The following is an 18,228-nucleotide window of genomic DNA, read 5'->3' as shown; positions in this document are numbered from 1 at the left end:
CAGTGTGTCTGCCCTCTTTTCCGCTTTACGAAAGTAAAACTGACAGAAGGAGAGAGTTATGAGCCGCCATTTTCCCATGATTTACAGCCTCTGTGCAGAGACATTATACATCTCAACAATCACACTTTTTAGGCGTTTAGCTGCTGTTCTTATCAGGCTGACTTACAGTGAGCGATGAGCTGTACTGGGCGTTCGGTATCTTGGTTAGTGGCATGTGGTAGTTAATGGCCTTCGACAGACATCAGTTCTGCAAGCTTTGGTCTCATCCAAAAACACAGAAAAACACATTTTCCTCCTACACGGCAGCATCTATTTCCAAATGTATTGTTTCATTTATTTATGGTAATTCCCAAACTTTGCCAAGAACTTCTGCTGCAAACTTTCTACCAAAGTATACCTGCCAAATGTCTCCCTCTGCTAAGAAAGGAAAAAAAAAATCACATCAGCTTCAACGTCAAGTAACCTTTCAATTCTGTTTGAGATGTTTGAATGTCATTTTTGGTGCTTTGATCTCTGTAAACCAAATTCCAGGTAAGTTTTGTTGTTCTGATGTGTGCTGCTATCTCCGCACCTCGACAAATCTGTCTGAATGGACTGATGGCACTCTGGGAAGAGAAAAATAAGTTTGACTGTTCCCTTTAATGTCTTGAGCTTTGCTGTTTTCTTTCCCATCTCCAATTGTGAATCTCACCTTTAGCTGTGGCGACAGGTGCATGAACAGATCTTGTTTTTCACTTCCTTGATGTTAACTCTTATATCAAGAATTATGCCTTTAAACAAAACCATTTTGAATACAGCACTGCGTGATGAAAATGTATCTTAATAGGTTAATTAGTCTATATTTGAGTCCCACAAATGCTTTTAAAACTACAGTAAAATCTACCAATACGGGGGAGATAGTTTGATATATTTCTAGGGGTGGGTATTGCCAAGTACCTCCAAACATCTGCCTTAAAGTTCGAGGGCGTCTCTAGTTTAACGTTACCAGCCATGCTTGCTTGTTTTTTTTTCCGGCTCCACTTCCTCACTGCAGCCGCCAGGGGAAAAAAAAGAGAAGAAGAAGAAGAGTGCCTTGCAGTGAGGTAGCGGCACAGCAACACCCCGCGGAAGTTGTACTGGACTTACAACCCGTCTGAAATATGATTTATTAATTGAAAAAATATCAATATTAAAATTTTGAATATCGATATTGAATCGGAAGACAAAGTATCACAATATATTGCCATATCGATATTTTTGCCCACCCCTACATATTTCTAATATAAGCTTTTTTTCAGGTGAGCGTTTTTCTTGTCTTTATATTTGAAGATATTGACGCTAATCTCTGGAAGATTTACCCTGGACACAGGTTGATCTCTCACCCAATTAGCTGACTTTTCTTCTCGTTTTATGAACAGTAAGAAACACTCTCACCTCTTTTGCAGAGGCTAATTAATTGCTTAATTAAGCGGGAGGAAAATATGATAATTATAACTAGTGTCCATGCTGTGTGTAGCACACACTGTATAATCTATGCAGCAAGCAGGGCACACATGATGGTTCCCATAATGAATAATAGAAATCTTTGACTTTTTTCAGTGATCACTGGGTACAAGCATTTGAAATTCACCCCTGGCCAAAAGAATTTACTTTCTGTTTTGTCTCGACCTTCCCTCTCTGCCTTCCTCAACTGCATTATTGCCGTTGTTTCTCTCACTACACCCACCGCTCTCTGTCTCAAGTTAACTTGTTTGCAGAAGTTTGGTGTGTGCAGCCCAGACGAGTTATGTTCAAGGGTGGATAAATACAGACGTTTCAGCTGAAGTGCCTCAAATCTCTCTAAAAAAAAAAAAAAGGAAAGAAGAAGCAGCAGCAACAAAGTTCTGTCCTCAAGCAACCTTTTATCTGACAAATACTCACATTCATAACACTCTTAATTTCAATTCTGTTGCTTTAATTACAAAGAGATGCACACATACACAGACACAGATACAGAGACATACACACACACACACACACACACACACACACACACACACACACACACCAAAACACTGCCTATGGCCATGCTTACAGCCATCTCATAGTAAATGCATGAAATGTAACTGTTCCATATCACTCTCTCCTCCTGCTGGTGGGTGTAATTTCCCTCACATTGGCTGTGATTACATTTTCCAAAATCAGTAATGAAAATTACCAAAACCTCATTGTGCAATTGTTATTCTTTTTTTTTTTTTTTTTTTTTTTTTTTTAATAAATAACCTCATTTCCATTATGCTGCCTCAGTCTGCTCCACATTTCCTTACATAGCTTACATGTGCATTCTTGAATGAATTTCATCCTTTGAATGTCAGCTGCGCCATTGCACTCATCAGATATTTTAAAGTTTTAAGCCCCTACACTTCCAACACACACAGATTGTGCTGTAATTTGCAAATGGCACTGCCCAGTGGGACTGTCAGTCTCTCCCAAACAACGCGGTGTAAATGTTTAAGCTCTAATCTTCTTGGCTGAAAAAAGTCTAATGTTTGGATCCATCTGGATCATCTTAATGACAAACCATGTGGGCAATGCTTTTTCTCTTCAGCCCTCTGCTGTCTGTACAGAACTTATTACATGAGTTCTTACTCAAACTGTTTGTGTGATAGATTGCAGGACAGATTTTTACTCCTGTAGCTTTGTTTGTTTTTCATGTGGCAGATAATGACGGTGGTGTAGTGCGACATCAAATGCATCACCTCTATACGGCAGAATGGGAAAGGCATCCATGTTTCCAATGGCAAAAAACATGTTGTCATAGCTACCTCCTGCATGCCTCCCTGATCGCTTGCACTGAGAGTGCTTGTGTACAATAAATGTTTCAGGTGGGGATCAGCCTTTCCTCATTTGTACACGTACTGTAACAAGTGCTTTAAGTAGTTATGTAAAAAAATGAATGAAGAGATGCTGAGAGTGAAGAAACCCTGGCTACTCTCAGACCTCCACACACACGACCTGATCGCGGCATCAGGTGGGCATGGTTGTCAGATTATCTGTTTCATGAAGCTACTGGTATCTCTCTTTTTTAAGGATTTGACCACCCATCCATCCGATCATCTATCATCTGCAAGGCGAAGTTGTTGTTGTACTCACTTGTTCTGGTGCTTGGAGCCCTGGAGGTGTGCATGGTACTGCTCAATGGAGTTGAGGACCACACTGCAGACACTGCAGGAGTAACTACTGCGAAGCCCTGGAGAGACACACAGACACAGGTACAGCAGCTACTGTGAGGACACTTTCAGTTTCAAGTACGGTTCATAAAAATCCTTAAAAGCAGCAGCAGCAAGGCCAACATGAGCAACAATAAAAATCTGAACTGACACCAAAAAAAATCTTATTTTTATACTCTGCAGTGCAGGGCAATTTTCCTAATTAGAGTGCATCTGGAAAAAGATTTGATTAGACTAATCATTAGCGGAAAGCCATTTACATTTTTAGATCCTTAGATCAGTGCCTGTGTCTTTCTAGTCCCTGATTGTGTGTGTATGTGTGTATGAGTGTGAAGGTACTTTGGAAAACTTGAACTTCAACAGGGTGAGATGAATTAGGACACTTGGGGTAAGAAATGAACAGTGCAGTAGGTTGTGTACATGTGGAGTACTGTGCGTGTCTGTGCACGCACGCACATTTGTATTGTACTGGTGAATGCGTGCTTGAGATGGTGGGGCTCAGACACAGATGTGAACTAATTAGAGGGTTTGCAGGTGGTCGAGATGAACACCCAAAAATAGATGGCTGAGGATGGAGATACTGACAGAGTGGGGTGAAGAGAGATGGGCGGAGGATTAGGTAGAACGAGTGAAAGGAGGAAATTTCCGGAGAAAAATAATAATGTGCATAAAAAGATGAAGGAGATGGAGACATGGTAACGATAATGAGTTGTCACACTGCAGCAGTAATGCAAAATGCATGCTGGGGTTTAATGATCACAGGAGAGAAAATGAGGTGTGTATCCACCTCCGAAAAAAACCTCCTCTAACACGTGGTAATGACAGCGTGGAATCACTGATTTTAGAATCTTCTTTCTTTCGCGAGGGCATAGGAAATGCTCTGTGTGGACGAGGGTAAGGCAATCAGCTGCATGACATAATTGGCTGTGTATTCTCTGTCAGAGTGCTATTTTTGTTTTCTCACATTTTGCTCACTGCAGCGCTGTCGCTGCAGAACTTTGCTCAGATTAGAGATGAACAACCTTTACGCTTCAGGGTTATATGACAAGACAGCCAAAAATGAATTGCTTGAAGCCCCCCCCAAGCCTGTCCATGCCCCCCCCCCGTCTGCTTTTTTTTCCCGTTTTCATGTTTGAACGATGAATGTGTAATTCTGGGTGTGGTGACTGCAGTCGGGTGCTTGCTTGTGTGTGGGCGCCTTTTTCTCCGCTGTCATTACTGTCCTTGAGATTTATGACTTGTCTGTATATTCCATCACCTTTTGACCTTCTGTGGCGGTAATTGGTGAAGTATGTTAGGGGATGAAGTTGTAATATAGTTAGGAGAAGTGGGAGGTCATTTATACTGGGCTAGAGCTGCATAATGTGGCATATCTACTCCCTGCTGTCTCAGAGTCGCTCTGTCTGTTTCAGGGTGATTAAGGACAAGCAGTCATTTACAAGAAAGCCAAGACTGAATTAGTTGCCTGCAGTAAGCAATGTCTTGGCTTAAATGTTGATATTTTGCATCTATTAGGAGCTAATAACTAAGTCAGTGTGTGTGCGTGTGTGTATGTGTGCGTGTGAAGGAGAGAAAAAAGAGAGATAGTACATCCTCTTCTGCCAAAATGTCATTACTTCTGTTCTCTCTTAATGAAAAGGCTATTAATTGGAGAGGAGATAATTTAGAAAAGAAAGGAATGATAAGTCTCTCATTCTCCTTCCTTTTCTCTTCCCCGTAATTCTATACTGCTGCAAGGATTACACAAAGAGCTCTTTTCTTGTATACACGATTAAGTGTGTTTTATTTGAATGTGTGTGCGTGCGCACACACAAAGGCAGCTCCCCTGCTTTTAGCCTGATTGATGTCACCTCCCCACTGCCTGACAGAGTGGCACTGATGCACAACATGCTGCAGTTTGTGTCAGCGCCAGAAAATGTGCTTTCGAGCACACACGCACAGCCGCGTGCACACACATACGTTTGTTTTGGTTGATAAAGCAGTTCTGGCATAAGACAACACCATGCCCTAATCCATGTTAATTACATGCAGGGAAAAGTGTGTGCGCAACACAAGTGACAGCATGCAGTGCAGGGTTGTGAATGTGGGGTTTTTTTGTGAGCATGAGCAGTATTTGTGAGGGTGTTCTAAGCCTTGTTAATTACACAAGAAGATATGCCAGGGAGAGAGAAACGAGGGGGTGAGATGAGCTAAGGCAGTGGGTGTGGAGCTGTTTGTCGCTGTCGTTTAATGCACAGAGCCTTCTGGCATTGCTGGCACCCCTGGTCCTGAGACGCCTAAATGCGTGTCAAAATTGCAATGAAAGAGAAAATTATGTTCTTTTCAAGAGCCTTGTTGCACAGAAATTTAATATCTTCCTGCAGTTTCTGAGGCTGATATATTTTAACTTAGCCTCAGCTCAAGCGGCGTCGGCCCATTTGTAGCGTGATGTTTATGGCTCGTTCTACGAAGCTCCGCCAAGCTCCAACTGCTGCTTCCTTTGTTTGTGAGTCTCAGAGGGTTTGCAGGTAGATGGCAGCGCTGATGATTGTGAAGTCTGGTGTTGCATGAGCAGCGCTGGTTAAACAGTGGGATGGTTTGGAGATACACATGGAGGAAATGAGCCTCGAGCTTGCTGTACAACCACCGCTGAACATCAAGTTACATGTGGATAATGTCATGGAAGAGTTTCCTCTATTTTCCACTTCCTTCCTATGGGATGACTGCAACTGGGAATCTCACTGTAAAGTATTCATCTATAATTTTATTCACCATGGAGGAAGGATAACAGTTTGCAGAGCTCTTACTACCACAGAGCCTTTGTGCTGTGGTGTGCACACCATTAGTTTACCATGTGCTTTGCAAGATTAAAAAGGAACTGGATCCCAAAAGAGGCCCATTGAGATGCAATCAAACCAGCAGTCTGCAGCAAAGGCTTGACAGTACGTCTCACAGGAATATATCGCAAATACCATAGCAGAGAGGGCCTCAGCATCGAGTGAGAGTCAGATTGAATCCAAGTGGAATTTTACCAAGCAACAAACTTTGCGGGACTTATAGGGAGACTAATTAGTTTTGCAGTGAATGTGACAGTAATTGGAAAGACCATCTGTTTTAGACAAAGCAGGAAACAAACTATCTTCCTGAAATATAGCTTTTAAACAAAATCACCCGGTTCTTTTACATATTTCAGCTCAGCTCATTAGTTTGCCTTGTTTGTTCTCTGTCTCATCTTAACCAATTAATAATCCTTAATCGTAGTTTATAAGAATATATTGATAATCAGGTTGGGTTTTGTTCGAACATCAGCTAATGTGTGACCCGAGTTTCAGGGCTGATATCAAAACCTTTCAATAACATTTTGGAATAATTTAGTTTGGGACCCATAAACATGCTTTAAAATGTTTCAAGATTATTAAAGTAGTAATATTGTTTTTAGCCACTGGGGGGCAGCATAAAGACTATAAACACAAAAAAAACATGAAAAGTCAATATAGTGGATTTGTTAGTAAACATTTACAGATGTATCAGACATATACAACATTATCCTTCATTCTGAGTCGTGTTTCTTTACACCTGACAGCTAAATCCTCAACAACCACTCTCCCTTTAGCATTCCTTTATGTTGATTCCTGAGACAAATATCTCTTTAGCCGCTATGTGCTCCACTTTGTTCACCACCAAGTTGCTAACTTTTTCTGCCGTTTGGTGGCATACAGTGGGGTAGCAGAGCTCTTTGGCTGACATGAACAATGAGCTGGAAGATGCTAAAGAGCTGAGAGGAACTGCGGAGTCATTCTACGAGTCGTTCCTTAAATCAGGAAATATCTGATCAAAGTGATAAGCCTAAGAATTAGATGCTTCTTGACACTTTTTGATGCTTGATTTTACAGACACGTATCAGTCGGTGCTCAAGAAGTATTCAGTTTTTATACCCAGACCTTCATGTGCTTGCAGTGCGTGTGTGGATCTACAGTGCCTGCAGTATATCTTGTTTATGTGTGCCTGTATGTAAGCTTGCTGGTGCGGCTGTGTCACAGTGTGAGCCGTCTCATGGGAGAGGCGGTCAGCTCTGTCTCCCAACTCAGACACAGTCATCAATTACCCACAATTTTCTCTGCTTTGGTTCCTCACTCTCTCTCAGGTTCTCTCTCTCTCTCTCTCTCTCTCTCTCTCTCTCTCTCTCTCTCTCTCACACACACACACACACACACACACACACACACACACACACACACACACACACACACACACACACACACACACACACACACACACACACACACACACACACACTCCAGCCCTAGACACTTATCTCACAGCCTCTAATTCTCTACTGAGTCTCCAGAGAGAGGAGACAGGGCGCTGGCTTTGTCTTGTGGGGTTTCTACCCCTTTCGTGATTTATGGAAAGGCACAGCTGAGTCAGATGGGCTCCATCCCTCGTCAGTAGCCACCCCCAATGCAACTCCCTTGTACACCTCCGTAATCCATCTCCAAGGGTTTTGTCTGGCGCTTAGCCGTGGAAAATAATGACATTCTCCCCCGTGAACTGTCTGCGCAATTACACCAGAAAAATCCAAAAGTAGAGTGTCAATAGAAATGTCATGGGAATTTTATGATATGTTTCAGTGTTGAGAGCGTGAAACGGGGTACAGGAGCTGGAGGGAGTAACATCGGGAGAATATGCAAGCATGAGGAAAGGTCAGTATCATCAATAGGACACAACCAGACAATACAGCATGGCAGACTTTGAAGCCATAGTTTGGAGAGGGAGGGAATATCGGTGTGTAAATAATTCACCTGTGCCTCGTGGGGAGCTAATGAGGATGACAGATGAGACATGACGAGAGATCAGAGCCCCTGGTGGTGTACACACACACACACTTACACACAAAACCACCACAGCAACGACAAACAAGGACACAAGACGGAGTGCAGCGGCAGGAAGGGGCTAGGAAAACAAGAGAAGAAGTATGTGAAGAGAAAACAATTCCACAAAGAGAAGCAGAAAGACAAAAGGGCAGAAACGAATCTGCACTTGGCTGAGACCGAGTTCCTCATTTCCCCCCCTTCCTCTCTCTCTCTCTCCCTCTTTGCTCAGCTGCCGCCTCGCGTTCGACCCTCCCTCTGAGATTACACCTGGCACACCTGTGACTTCACACCTGAAATGGTGATAAAAGCCAATCAGATGTGAGAATCTTGCACCCGTGGAAATGTGTCTATCTGAAGAGCAAACAACTTCTGACAATGGAGTTATATTGTGAAGAACAAAGTGTTTCAGACTAAAGGCACTGGAACAAACACTTGATTGATGGCACATATAATAGATCACGTCAGCAGCGAGCTCACTTGGAAATCTTAGACCAGTTGCCCTTGAAAAGAAGACGGCGTATAGATTTTGCAGTGGAGCGTCACTGTGAAGTTATCTTGGATTAAGCAAAAGGAAAATCAGACTTCTACATAAGCGTATTATATATCTACAGTTTTAAATGTGTTCTGTAGTTACATGTAGAGATTTGGAGTCAAAACCTCCCCAAAAACAGCTGAGGTTGTGGGATCTGGGTCACAGTGTGTGGATGGAGGACGATATCCAACATGACACCTCTTAAAGCCTCTGAGCCAGTGTAGGCGGCAACATGACTCATGCTTTTAATATGATTGGCTTCTTGAGATGATGCTTTATGTCATGGCACCTGGAGCACAAAGCGAACGCCACGGCTTCGGCTCACAGAGGATTTGCATGTGTGTGTGGCAGCGTCAAACTTGTGTATGCGTGTGTGTGCGGTAGAGGTGTTGTGAGGCACTCGTGCATGCTGCAGTAGGATGATGTTGGACTATATCCCTCCTAGGAACCAGGAAAGGAAAGAGCACTTTCTGTGCCAAATACTATTAATAATTTCATTAGAATACCCCTCTGGCAGAGATGTGTGTGTGAGCATGTGAATCAGTGTCCTCTTACTGCTACATTTGTGCGTGGAAGTGTTTGCGTAGGAGAGGGAAGGAATAAAGGGGGAGAGAAACACACAGTAATTAATACCCAGGACTCGCTGTGGTAACTGTAATTTGATCTCGGTAAGAAATAATTTCATCTTAACGTTTTTCTCAACTTCCTGATTGACCCTTCGATCTGACTGGGACTCATGTGCACTGTGTTATTATTTCGCTGCCTGACCTCCTGCACTTTTCTCTTAAGCATGCTGTATGCAACATGCCGACAGAGGTTCAGTTACTTTTTTCTGACAGTTGTACACATTGCAGTGCCTGCACTAACAAGTGTGAAAGCTGTGCCGTAACACGAGGAGACTGTGACCCCAGACAACCGACATGGAAACTTTAGACTGTGGCAAACGCAATGATGAATAAGATGTGTCAAGATTTGAGTTGGACTGAGATACACAGTTAATTAGGGAGAGGCAAATATTTGCTTGGGTTGATGGATGAGCTAGCTCCTTCATTTTACTGGCCTAGAGTCCAACTCTTAAGAGTATTCTCAGAGTAAACACCTTTGAAAGGGTACTGAAGTGATTTAATGGCCCTTCTGCAGAGTGATTCTGCATCTAAATTTAAAGATAAGTGTAAGAAGGTATTCCAGCCATCTGTGAGACATTGATGTTTACTGTAGATATGAACAGTCGAGGGGTTTGATCCAAGGGAGAACACAGGAAGCAGGGAGTCAAACAGAACCACTGTGTGGGTACACACATGATCTTTACAGTAACTGGCTGATGGTGCTAATTTTATCTGTGAGTAACTGGTGTGTCTTACCTCAGTGTAATATCTGTGAAATGCACACCACATTGAAAGGCATATGAACATTTCAGAAGTCCACCCTCACTGCCACACATCTTGAATGTGATCTCCCCCTTATCGTCTTTCCTTGTACAAAGTCCTATCACCGTCCTGCCCTTCACTTCACTTCACTTCACTTGTCACTTGTGTCGGGCCTGGGGCCAAGAGGCTGACCTGTGCTCTCCGTGGCATCCAGACTGCCCGCTAGCTGCTCCAGGAGGCGTGCCCTGGCTGCATTCCTGCGGTGTTTCTTGCCCTCGTAGTGTTGCTGGGCCATCAGCGGGTTGTTGAACCAGGCGCCGCACAGGCAGCAGTACTTCCCCGCCTCTCTTCCGCCGTTTCCACCGACCACCGCCATGGGCCAAGGCAGGGCTGGTGGAGGAGGGGGGCACGTGGCAGGATCTGTGGGAACCGGGGTGGACGGGGAGGAATCTGGGGGGAAGAAGTGAACAGAAAGGCGTGGAGTGAGGGGTGAGGTGTTGCAGGAGGAGGATGGGAGAATCGGTGGAACAGAGTGAGGGAGCATATTAACCTGAATTCAAATGCAAATGGGGATTTAAGGCGACAATGACATGAAATGAAAATATTTTTACGAGATTACATTCACATGAAAATGTCATGAGATTCATATTCAGGTGCGCACGCTCTCATTCTTTCTCACAGACACACATGGAATCTTAAATACACGCTCACACATTCACATTTACGTTTAAAGGCTCTAGATTTAGATGGTACTGATTAAGACGAGAACAAAGAGCGATAGATACGCTGGAGGCCACGTCTGTGGAACACAGATGAGGGTCAGGAGGAAGACGTCAGCCCTCCAGGGACCTGTCTGCATGTGCTTGAAACTGGCTTTCTTCTCACATCTACTGTACTTCTGAAGCTTCCTGCTTCATCTTTTTTACCTACATCCTCCTCTCTCATCTTTCCTCCCCTTTCATCCCTCTCCTCTCTCCTCTTCTCCTCTCTCCTCTGTGAGGGAATGAAAAAACGAAAAGAAATGGCAGACTTCCAGGTGACCTGCTACTCGTGACATGACACCGGTTACCATGGAGATTGCCCATTAATAGCCAACAGGCACTGACATGTCCGCAGGACGCGGTTGTGGCTCACGCAGTGAAGACTGCGTATGTGCGTGTGGCTGCACGCGTGTCTGTGTGTGCATGTGGGTGTTTGGGTGGCGGATTTAATGTATAATCCACGCTTGAGAAGACGTGCAAAGGCTTGGGTGTGCGTGTGTGCACATGAATGAAGCTCCAGAATAGGCTGCGTGTGTGTTAGGTACAGTACGTGTACCAAAGAAATCATCCCTGCTCAAACTGTTTATTTGAACACAGAGAGGGGGTGTTAGGTCCACAGCCAAACTGTGCGAGAAAGCTTCTGATGCCAGATGGCTCGTCCAAATGTGCCGCTTCGCTCTCCACAACGTGTCAATGACTCTAGAGTCATACTGACGATGACTACACGGCGACAATACCTAACGTTTAAACATTTTATATCACGAACTAAAGCCCACTCACATGCTTTTAAGCCAGAATGCGTCACATCACTTCCTTCACAACAACTCACTGATCACAAATGAATTGACCAGTGACCGTGAGTGTGAGGTGTGTGTGTTTTTTGTGCGCGCGCCTGTGTCGACTTGACTCTAGCCCCTGCGAGCTGATTGGTTGCTCATACCTAGATGTGTCTTCAGGCTCTGTTCACATAGTTACTGTATCTATGGCTGCGTCTCTGCTCATCTCGCCAACCACACCCACTCACATTCCCTTTGCTTGTGTTTGCCCTCGCCACACTATTGTCTCACTTCCAAAAGGCAACCCTGTACTCTTTTGCTGTCGTTTCATTTCCCTGCGGTTAATCTCAAAGACAAGGCCGTCCTATAATCTCTGCTGTCGCACTCGTGTGTGTTTGCGTGTGGCCGTCCGTGAGTGAGGCTCCTGAGCTCTGACAGCTCTGTGGCAGAGCAGCAACAGGGAGAGAGTGTTTTTCCTCCCCGTCCCTAGTTTTCCCACCCTTTCTTTTCTCATGACTGTGATCTCTGAAGCAGAAGTAAGTGTTTTTCACGGAGGGGGAACAGGGAGTGTGTGTGACAGTGTGTGTGCAGGAGGAGGAGGAGGCGGCGGCGGGGTTTGGGGATGTGATGTGCGAAAGGGGAGGGAACAGGTAGTCTCTGCTCTCCACCTCTCAAGGGCTTCTTCAGCACACATGGCCTTTGCTTCCTCTCCTCACTGTGTGGTTTGCGTGCGTGTCTGTGTTTGAGTGTTTCTGTATGCATGCTGGTGTCCATGTGTCCTTAGATGCAAGTGAATGTCTAACACAAACGTGCAGGCGTCTGTCATCCCGCTTGTGTGTGCTTCTGATGATTGTGTGTGCATGCGTGTGTGTTTCTGTGCCCATGTGCACTCAAGGCTGTCAGCTTGGATGTGCATCTTCTGTGGAGCGCTCATCTCAGAGTGATCATGAAGGCTACTTTTGACTTTAATCTCTCCTGAAATCTTTTTCTTCTCTCTCAGGTCACTCTTTCCTCTCTTCCCACTCTCTTGTCTCTTTTCCTCCAGGTCCCACTGTCACAAAACCGCAGAAACTCCGAGGCAGCGGCTTTGCCGACGTGACACTTTTCCAAAGTAGGCCAAAGTTTAGCAGAAGTCACTCAGGGGCTTGATTATAACACTCCATTATGTGGTGATTGTGTGTTTATGGCTCTTTGAATTTTCACTTTGAATCCAATTTGAATCACATTATGTAAAGCTCCCCTGGAGACGACTCACCAGAGCTGACACTTAAAAAAGCGTTCATCTTAAACAATCATGAGCCCAGAAAAAAAAAAAAGAAAAAAAAAAATCAATTTGAGGGTGTCTTGATTTGTTAAGGAGATTTTTTTTATTAATCATGAGACTTTTATAAATTAAAGGCTGCTGCGTGTTTGCATCTTCACCTTCAAAGTTTTACTCCTTTGGCCTGTGGCATGTTTGCATTTTCATACACTTTCTTCCCTCTGTTATCCAGGCGAGACGTTTTGACTGAAGCACGACCAAAGCTTTCAAAATCCACTTCAGATAAGAATATATGCTTTGAACTAAAAATAGTTCAGTGATACACGTCACAAATTAAAAAAAAGTGGACGTCTGCGTGACGCGGCTGAGGCGAGCGTGTGGTTTATGACGAAGTTAATTACCCTGGTCTTCAGTGAAGCTCTGTGTGCAGACATCAAGATTGCAATCCAATAGAGGTATTGATCAGCCAGGGCTGAAAGGGTTGATCACCAGTATCAGTTAATAGTCAGAAGACTGATAAATTGCATTTGTCAAGCTTTTACTTTCCAGTCTGACCTGACAAATACCAGCTAGCTCAAAGAATCAGTTTAATACTCTATTCTCTTCGTTTCCCAAAACCAATCCAGCGCTCCATCACTCTCTTGACTTCTTTAGCTGATGAGATCATGATGAAAGCAGTTCAAGCACTGTAATGGCTCTATGTTGTGCATGTTTGGATGTCCTGTTGCTAAAATCAAACCCAGACCGGTAGAAGGTGTGAGATACCTGTGTTTGTAGGGCTGGTCATGGCTGCGGGTAGGTTGGGCGGCTCCCCCAGCACCAGGCGGACTCTCTTGGCGTGAGTTTTGCCCTGGTAGTGGGACTGGGCCACAATGGCGGAGGTGAAGAACATGTTACACAAGGTACAGCACTTATTCCGGTCCACCTCTGTCTCTGCACAGTCCTACAGGAGGAGAGGAAGGAGAGGTGGAGAGGATGGGAGAGGTGTTAGGAGAGAAAAAAATGCATCACAGGGGAGGAGAGGGTGCGGGAAGTGAAAAGGAAAAGAGATTGGTGGAGGTGAAGAGTGAGAAGAGAGGCGGGGAGAGGAGGAGGTGAGAAAAGGAGAGAGGACAGGCAGGGGGAGATGAGAAATGGAGAGAGGTACACTTTGCGCTGACCTCCCTGAGCTTTGTCTTTTTCTCACTCACTCGCTTCCTCTCTCTCACACACACATGCACACACTCAAGCAAAGAGAGGGCTGATCAAATATTCATCTGTCTCTCTGGGCTGAGACTGTGGCTTGGCCCTTTCACCACTGCTGGTTCATTACTAATGATGAGGGCGAGTTGCTCCCCACGGGAGACTGGGAACACAAGCAAAAAGACCAACCGCCTGATTGACACAAATAAACACACACACGCTCGCACATGCAAATACACAAGATCATACGCACACACACAGAATTCAAGCAGTATCACTTCTCTAACTTTCTTCTGTGTGTGTGTTTTTTTTCCACCAGTATGGAAAATGTAACCAAAAGAAAAGCTCAAATAGATTCAGGCGACATGCCAGGAAAATGACACCAATCCAATCATTTTTAGAAATCATCTGAAATTGCAATAATGATTGATGGATTCGTGGTACTTGTCTGTAAACCTTGCTCAAAAATGTTTCAAAACTGAGAAGATCTGAGAAATGCCCCTGTAGAAACGTCCTGTGCACAGAGCAAGCTTTAGAAAAACATGCTTCTCTGAGTTTGGTGAGCCTCCACAAAGACCTGACCTCAACCCCATCCAACACCTTTGGGGTGAAGTAGGACAGACTGTGAGCCAGACTCCTCATCCAACATCGACGCCTGACCTCACTGATACTCTCGTGGATGAATGGGAGCAAATCCCTGCAGCCAGGTTTGTGGATAGCCTCGCCTGAGGAGTGGAGGCTAGCGTAAGCAGCATAGCAGCATAGTAATGTCCACAGTTTTAGAATGAGATCTCTTGTAAACAATCACATATGGGTGTAATGTTTGGCAGCCCACGTACTTCAGTATATGAATTAAAAGAGGGACAGCGTAAGATAAAATACAAACCATTGATCAGATACAACATGTCTGCGTCTTCTAAGAGAAGCAATATTTCACGCTTTTAGTGCAACATTTCAATTTCACTCTTTCACAACTTCCCCCTCCAGTTTCTTTCTTGTACTCAGTGCTCACATTGAACCTCCACCTTCTCACAGTCTGTTCATCCACACTTTGTTCTCTCTGTCTCTGCCTCTTCTCAACTCTTTGTTCACACATTTCTTTCTTTCTTTCTTTCTTTCTTTCTTTCTTTCTTTCTTTCTTTCTTTCTTTCTTTCTTTCTTTCTTTCTTTCTTTCTTTCTTTCTTTCTTTCTTTCTACACCACTGCTCTCTCTATGTCCAGGTGTCAAGTCGAGTTGGGGGACAGAAACCTCCGTCTTTGTGAGAGGGAGGACAATAATAGAAAAGTGTCTGCGACACCAAATCTGGGTGTGTGGGTGTGCGCTGTGTGTCCCTGTGGATGACTGTGTGTGTGTCTTGTGTCAGCCCTGGTTAGCATCACAGGCAGTGGATATGAGAGTTAAGGACACCTTTACCTTCCAGGCTTAGCTTTGCCTCTCAGCTGTCCCATCTCTCTCTCTTCCTCTGTTCTTCTTCTCTCTCTCTTTTTCCTCTCTCTCTCTTCCTCTCTTGCTTTTTTGTCTTTTTGCCTTGTTTTCACTCTCAGCCTTTTTCATACTCTTCCTCCCTCCCTCCCTCCCTCCCTCCCTGCATCCCCTCCCTCCCCCTCTGGGCACCAGTCTCAGTGACTCTGTGTGTTGTGGGATGAAATATTTATCTGTATTGGCAGGCCCTTGCCACCTCCTCTCCTCCTCCCCCTTTATCGCCTTGCCTCCTCTCCTCCCCTGTGTCTGTTCCTGCTGTGATCATGTTAAAGGCTTTCTCTGAACTGTTCCATACCCCCCCCCCCATCTCCACCAGTAACTCATTTTCCTTCACTTTCTCAGTTGGTACAGATTCATTTCATTGTGCTTTATTAGCACATGAGGCATTACATAGTTTTCCATCCAAACATATTGCAAATTTTAACCGAATTTTGAGGAAATCTGCAAAACAAAATAGCGATGAATGCTTGTTTCTATCCACCACTGTTACGCAATTATTAGGAATTGGTTCATCGAGATAAGTGTGTGGTGCCGATTCTCCAGTCGAGTACAATTATGCCACTGCAGAAGAAGAGGGCGCAACACGATGACATAATTAAATGAGCGCCAGTCAAACCTCAAGCGGTGAAAAACGATCTAGGAAACACTGAAAAAAACTGCACAAATTGAAAATGTGCTTTAAGATGTTGGGATGGAAACGCACTTACTGTTTCATGTTGCCACAAGAAGAGAAAGAAAGTGTGCATATTTGTGTGTGTTTATATGTAAAATGAAGACATCTTATCTATATTTATCCCATGATCTTTATTCATGATTGTATCATGGGATACACAGTGCCCACAGAGGACAAAGCTCAGTTGCTCTCCTCTCCTCTCCTCTCCTCTCCTCTCCTCTCCTCTCCTCTCCTCTCCTCTCCTCTCCTCCCTCAATTCATCCATCCCTCTTCCATCTCCCCCACTCCCTCATTACCATCTCTCCTTGTTCCGGTCCTCCCTAATGTGTACTTTCTGCTCCTCCTCTCGTCTCCGCCACGGCTCATCCTATTGTTCTTTCCCTCCACTTCCCCCTCGCCTACTTTGTCTACATCCTCCCTCCCTATGGGCAGCGATGCTGAGATCTTGTTCTACCCAAATCTCATTGTATCAGGATGAGGAAAATTAACCGCAGTGAACCGATGTCCCACAACTGCGTGGTTTTTGACTCGGGACAAAGGGGCTGAGATGACTCTCTGTGGCAGCCTGGCAGTGGTCTCACCTGTCAAAACACGCTGAAAAGTAAAAGAAGCAGTCGGCAGAGATGGAACTGACACACAAAGAAGCATCTGCTTGAAAGAGGAAGGCAATGCAAACCATGACGCTCAATGACAGATTCTACACCAGGGATTTAGTGACAGAGCGGGGATTGTTTAAAAAGTTTTAAACAATCTCAAGTGTGGGTGGGTGACTGACATATGAATAATTACTAGCTCATTACAGCTGCCACTCCATTGAACCACTTTAAACAATAAACAGCATCTCTGACTCACTGTTTTCCTCCATCGTCTGCCTCCCCTGAAAGTCATCAACCTTTCTGTTTCTTCTCTTTTGATTTCTAGATTCCTCGCGTCGCTCATTTCACTATTCCTCTCTGTATTTTGTCCCCCACTCTCTCCTCCTGTCGCACCTCACACATCTGTCGAGAACCGCTTTGCATGCGACCTAATTGTCACGAGTGTTTCTGTTTGTGTGCACACGCTGCGTATGGGCCTGACAGTGACGTCTGTATCGCAGAATATTTTGTGTTTGGGTGTCTTCATCCCGCTCATGCGCCTAACAATAGACTCCTAATTAGCTGCGTTAATCTTCCTCTTCTTCTGTTTTGCTTTCTCTCTGCTTCTCCTAACTTCTCCTACTGCTCTGTGTTGAGGCGCTGTGGGAAACGTTGCTAAATATACACATGGAGCAGCACAGGGAAACAGACACTCTCATTTGGAGTTTGAAGAAGTGCTGAAAGTGTAAATTGAAAGGAGCGATGGTGCAAATATAGCATTAGAGGAGAATAAAAGGCGAGGAAAAGAGCATTTGTTGTCTCTTGCCCTTTGCGCAAGTACAAACTGCTCGGATGGAGAGAGAGCAGGGTGGAGAATGGGGGAGAAAAAAAGGATAAAGTCCCCCTCCCCTTTCATCTGGGAGCACCTTTACGACCTACTTTCTCTGTTTGTTCTGTGACAAACACTTTCACCTACACACAAACACACAAACCTCAAGGCATGGCATTTTACACTGGGGAGAAGCTGGCGAAAATCCTTCTCTGCTCTTCCCATTGGACTGCACCATGTCAATCAGTGCGGGAACAGAGGGGCAAAACACTAAGATGAAGTGCAGAGAAAAGATGTGCAAAAGTTCCCCTGGGAGGAAAAAAAAAAGATGAAAGAACCAAAGTTTATCTGAAATTGAATGGTGATGATTTCCTCTCTGTTGAACTGCTCCATCGTACATTTTTCCAGCATTGTCAGATAATCAATGTCACATCTCCGTGTGAAAGGTTATGAACAAAGTGCTGGCTGTGGCGCTCACAGTGCGTTACAGTATGGCAGATGAGGTGTGTGTGTGTGTGTGTGTGTGTGTGTGTGTGTGTGTGTGTGTGTGTGTGTGTGTGTGTGTGTGTGTGTGTGTGTGTGTGTGTGTGTGTGTGTGTGTATATTCAGTGTCCCATATGAGGTGAAAGCCAGGAGGGGCTGAGTCATGTCTTGTTCACTTAGGGAGACAGATGGAGACGCAGGTGTGTATATTTCTACAGTATGTGTGAGTGTGTTTGCAAACCCATGTGCCCTTGACATGCCTACA

At 44.6% G+C, this 18,228-nt stretch overlaps 1 protein-coding gene across 1 annotated transcript in view; it reads right to left on the bottom strand.

Moving 5' to 3' along the window:
* LOC139340883 (zinc finger matrin-type protein 4) overlaps window positions 1-18,228 on the bottom strand; it is a 47,937-nt gene that overhangs the window by 11,145 nt on the left and 18,564 nt on the right. Inside the window, exons 4-6 of the mRNA XM_070976986.1 lie at window positions 13,504-13,681; window positions 10,133-10,390; window positions 3,112-3,208 (exon numbers count right to left, since the gene is read on the bottom strand). Coding sequence (XP_070833087.1) covers window positions 3,112-3,208; window positions 10,133-10,390; window positions 13,504-13,681 — 533 coding nt within the window. The remainder of the gene's footprint in view (window positions 1-3,111; window positions 3,209-10,132; window positions 10,391-13,503; window positions 13,682-18,228) is intronic.

The sequence above is a fragment of the Chaetodon trifascialis genome, chromosome 13 (genome assembly GCF_039877785.1).
Source record: "Chaetodon trifascialis isolate fChaTrf1 chromosome 13, fChaTrf1.hap1, whole genome shotgun sequence".
In the NCBI taxonomy this organism is placed as follows: domain Eukaryota; kingdom Metazoa; phylum Chordata; class Actinopteri; order Chaetodontiformes; family Chaetodontidae; genus Chaetodon; species Chaetodon trifascialis.
The sequence above is the reverse complement of the archived record's forward strand: the minus strand, read 5'-3'. Positions and strand labels throughout refer to the sequence as shown.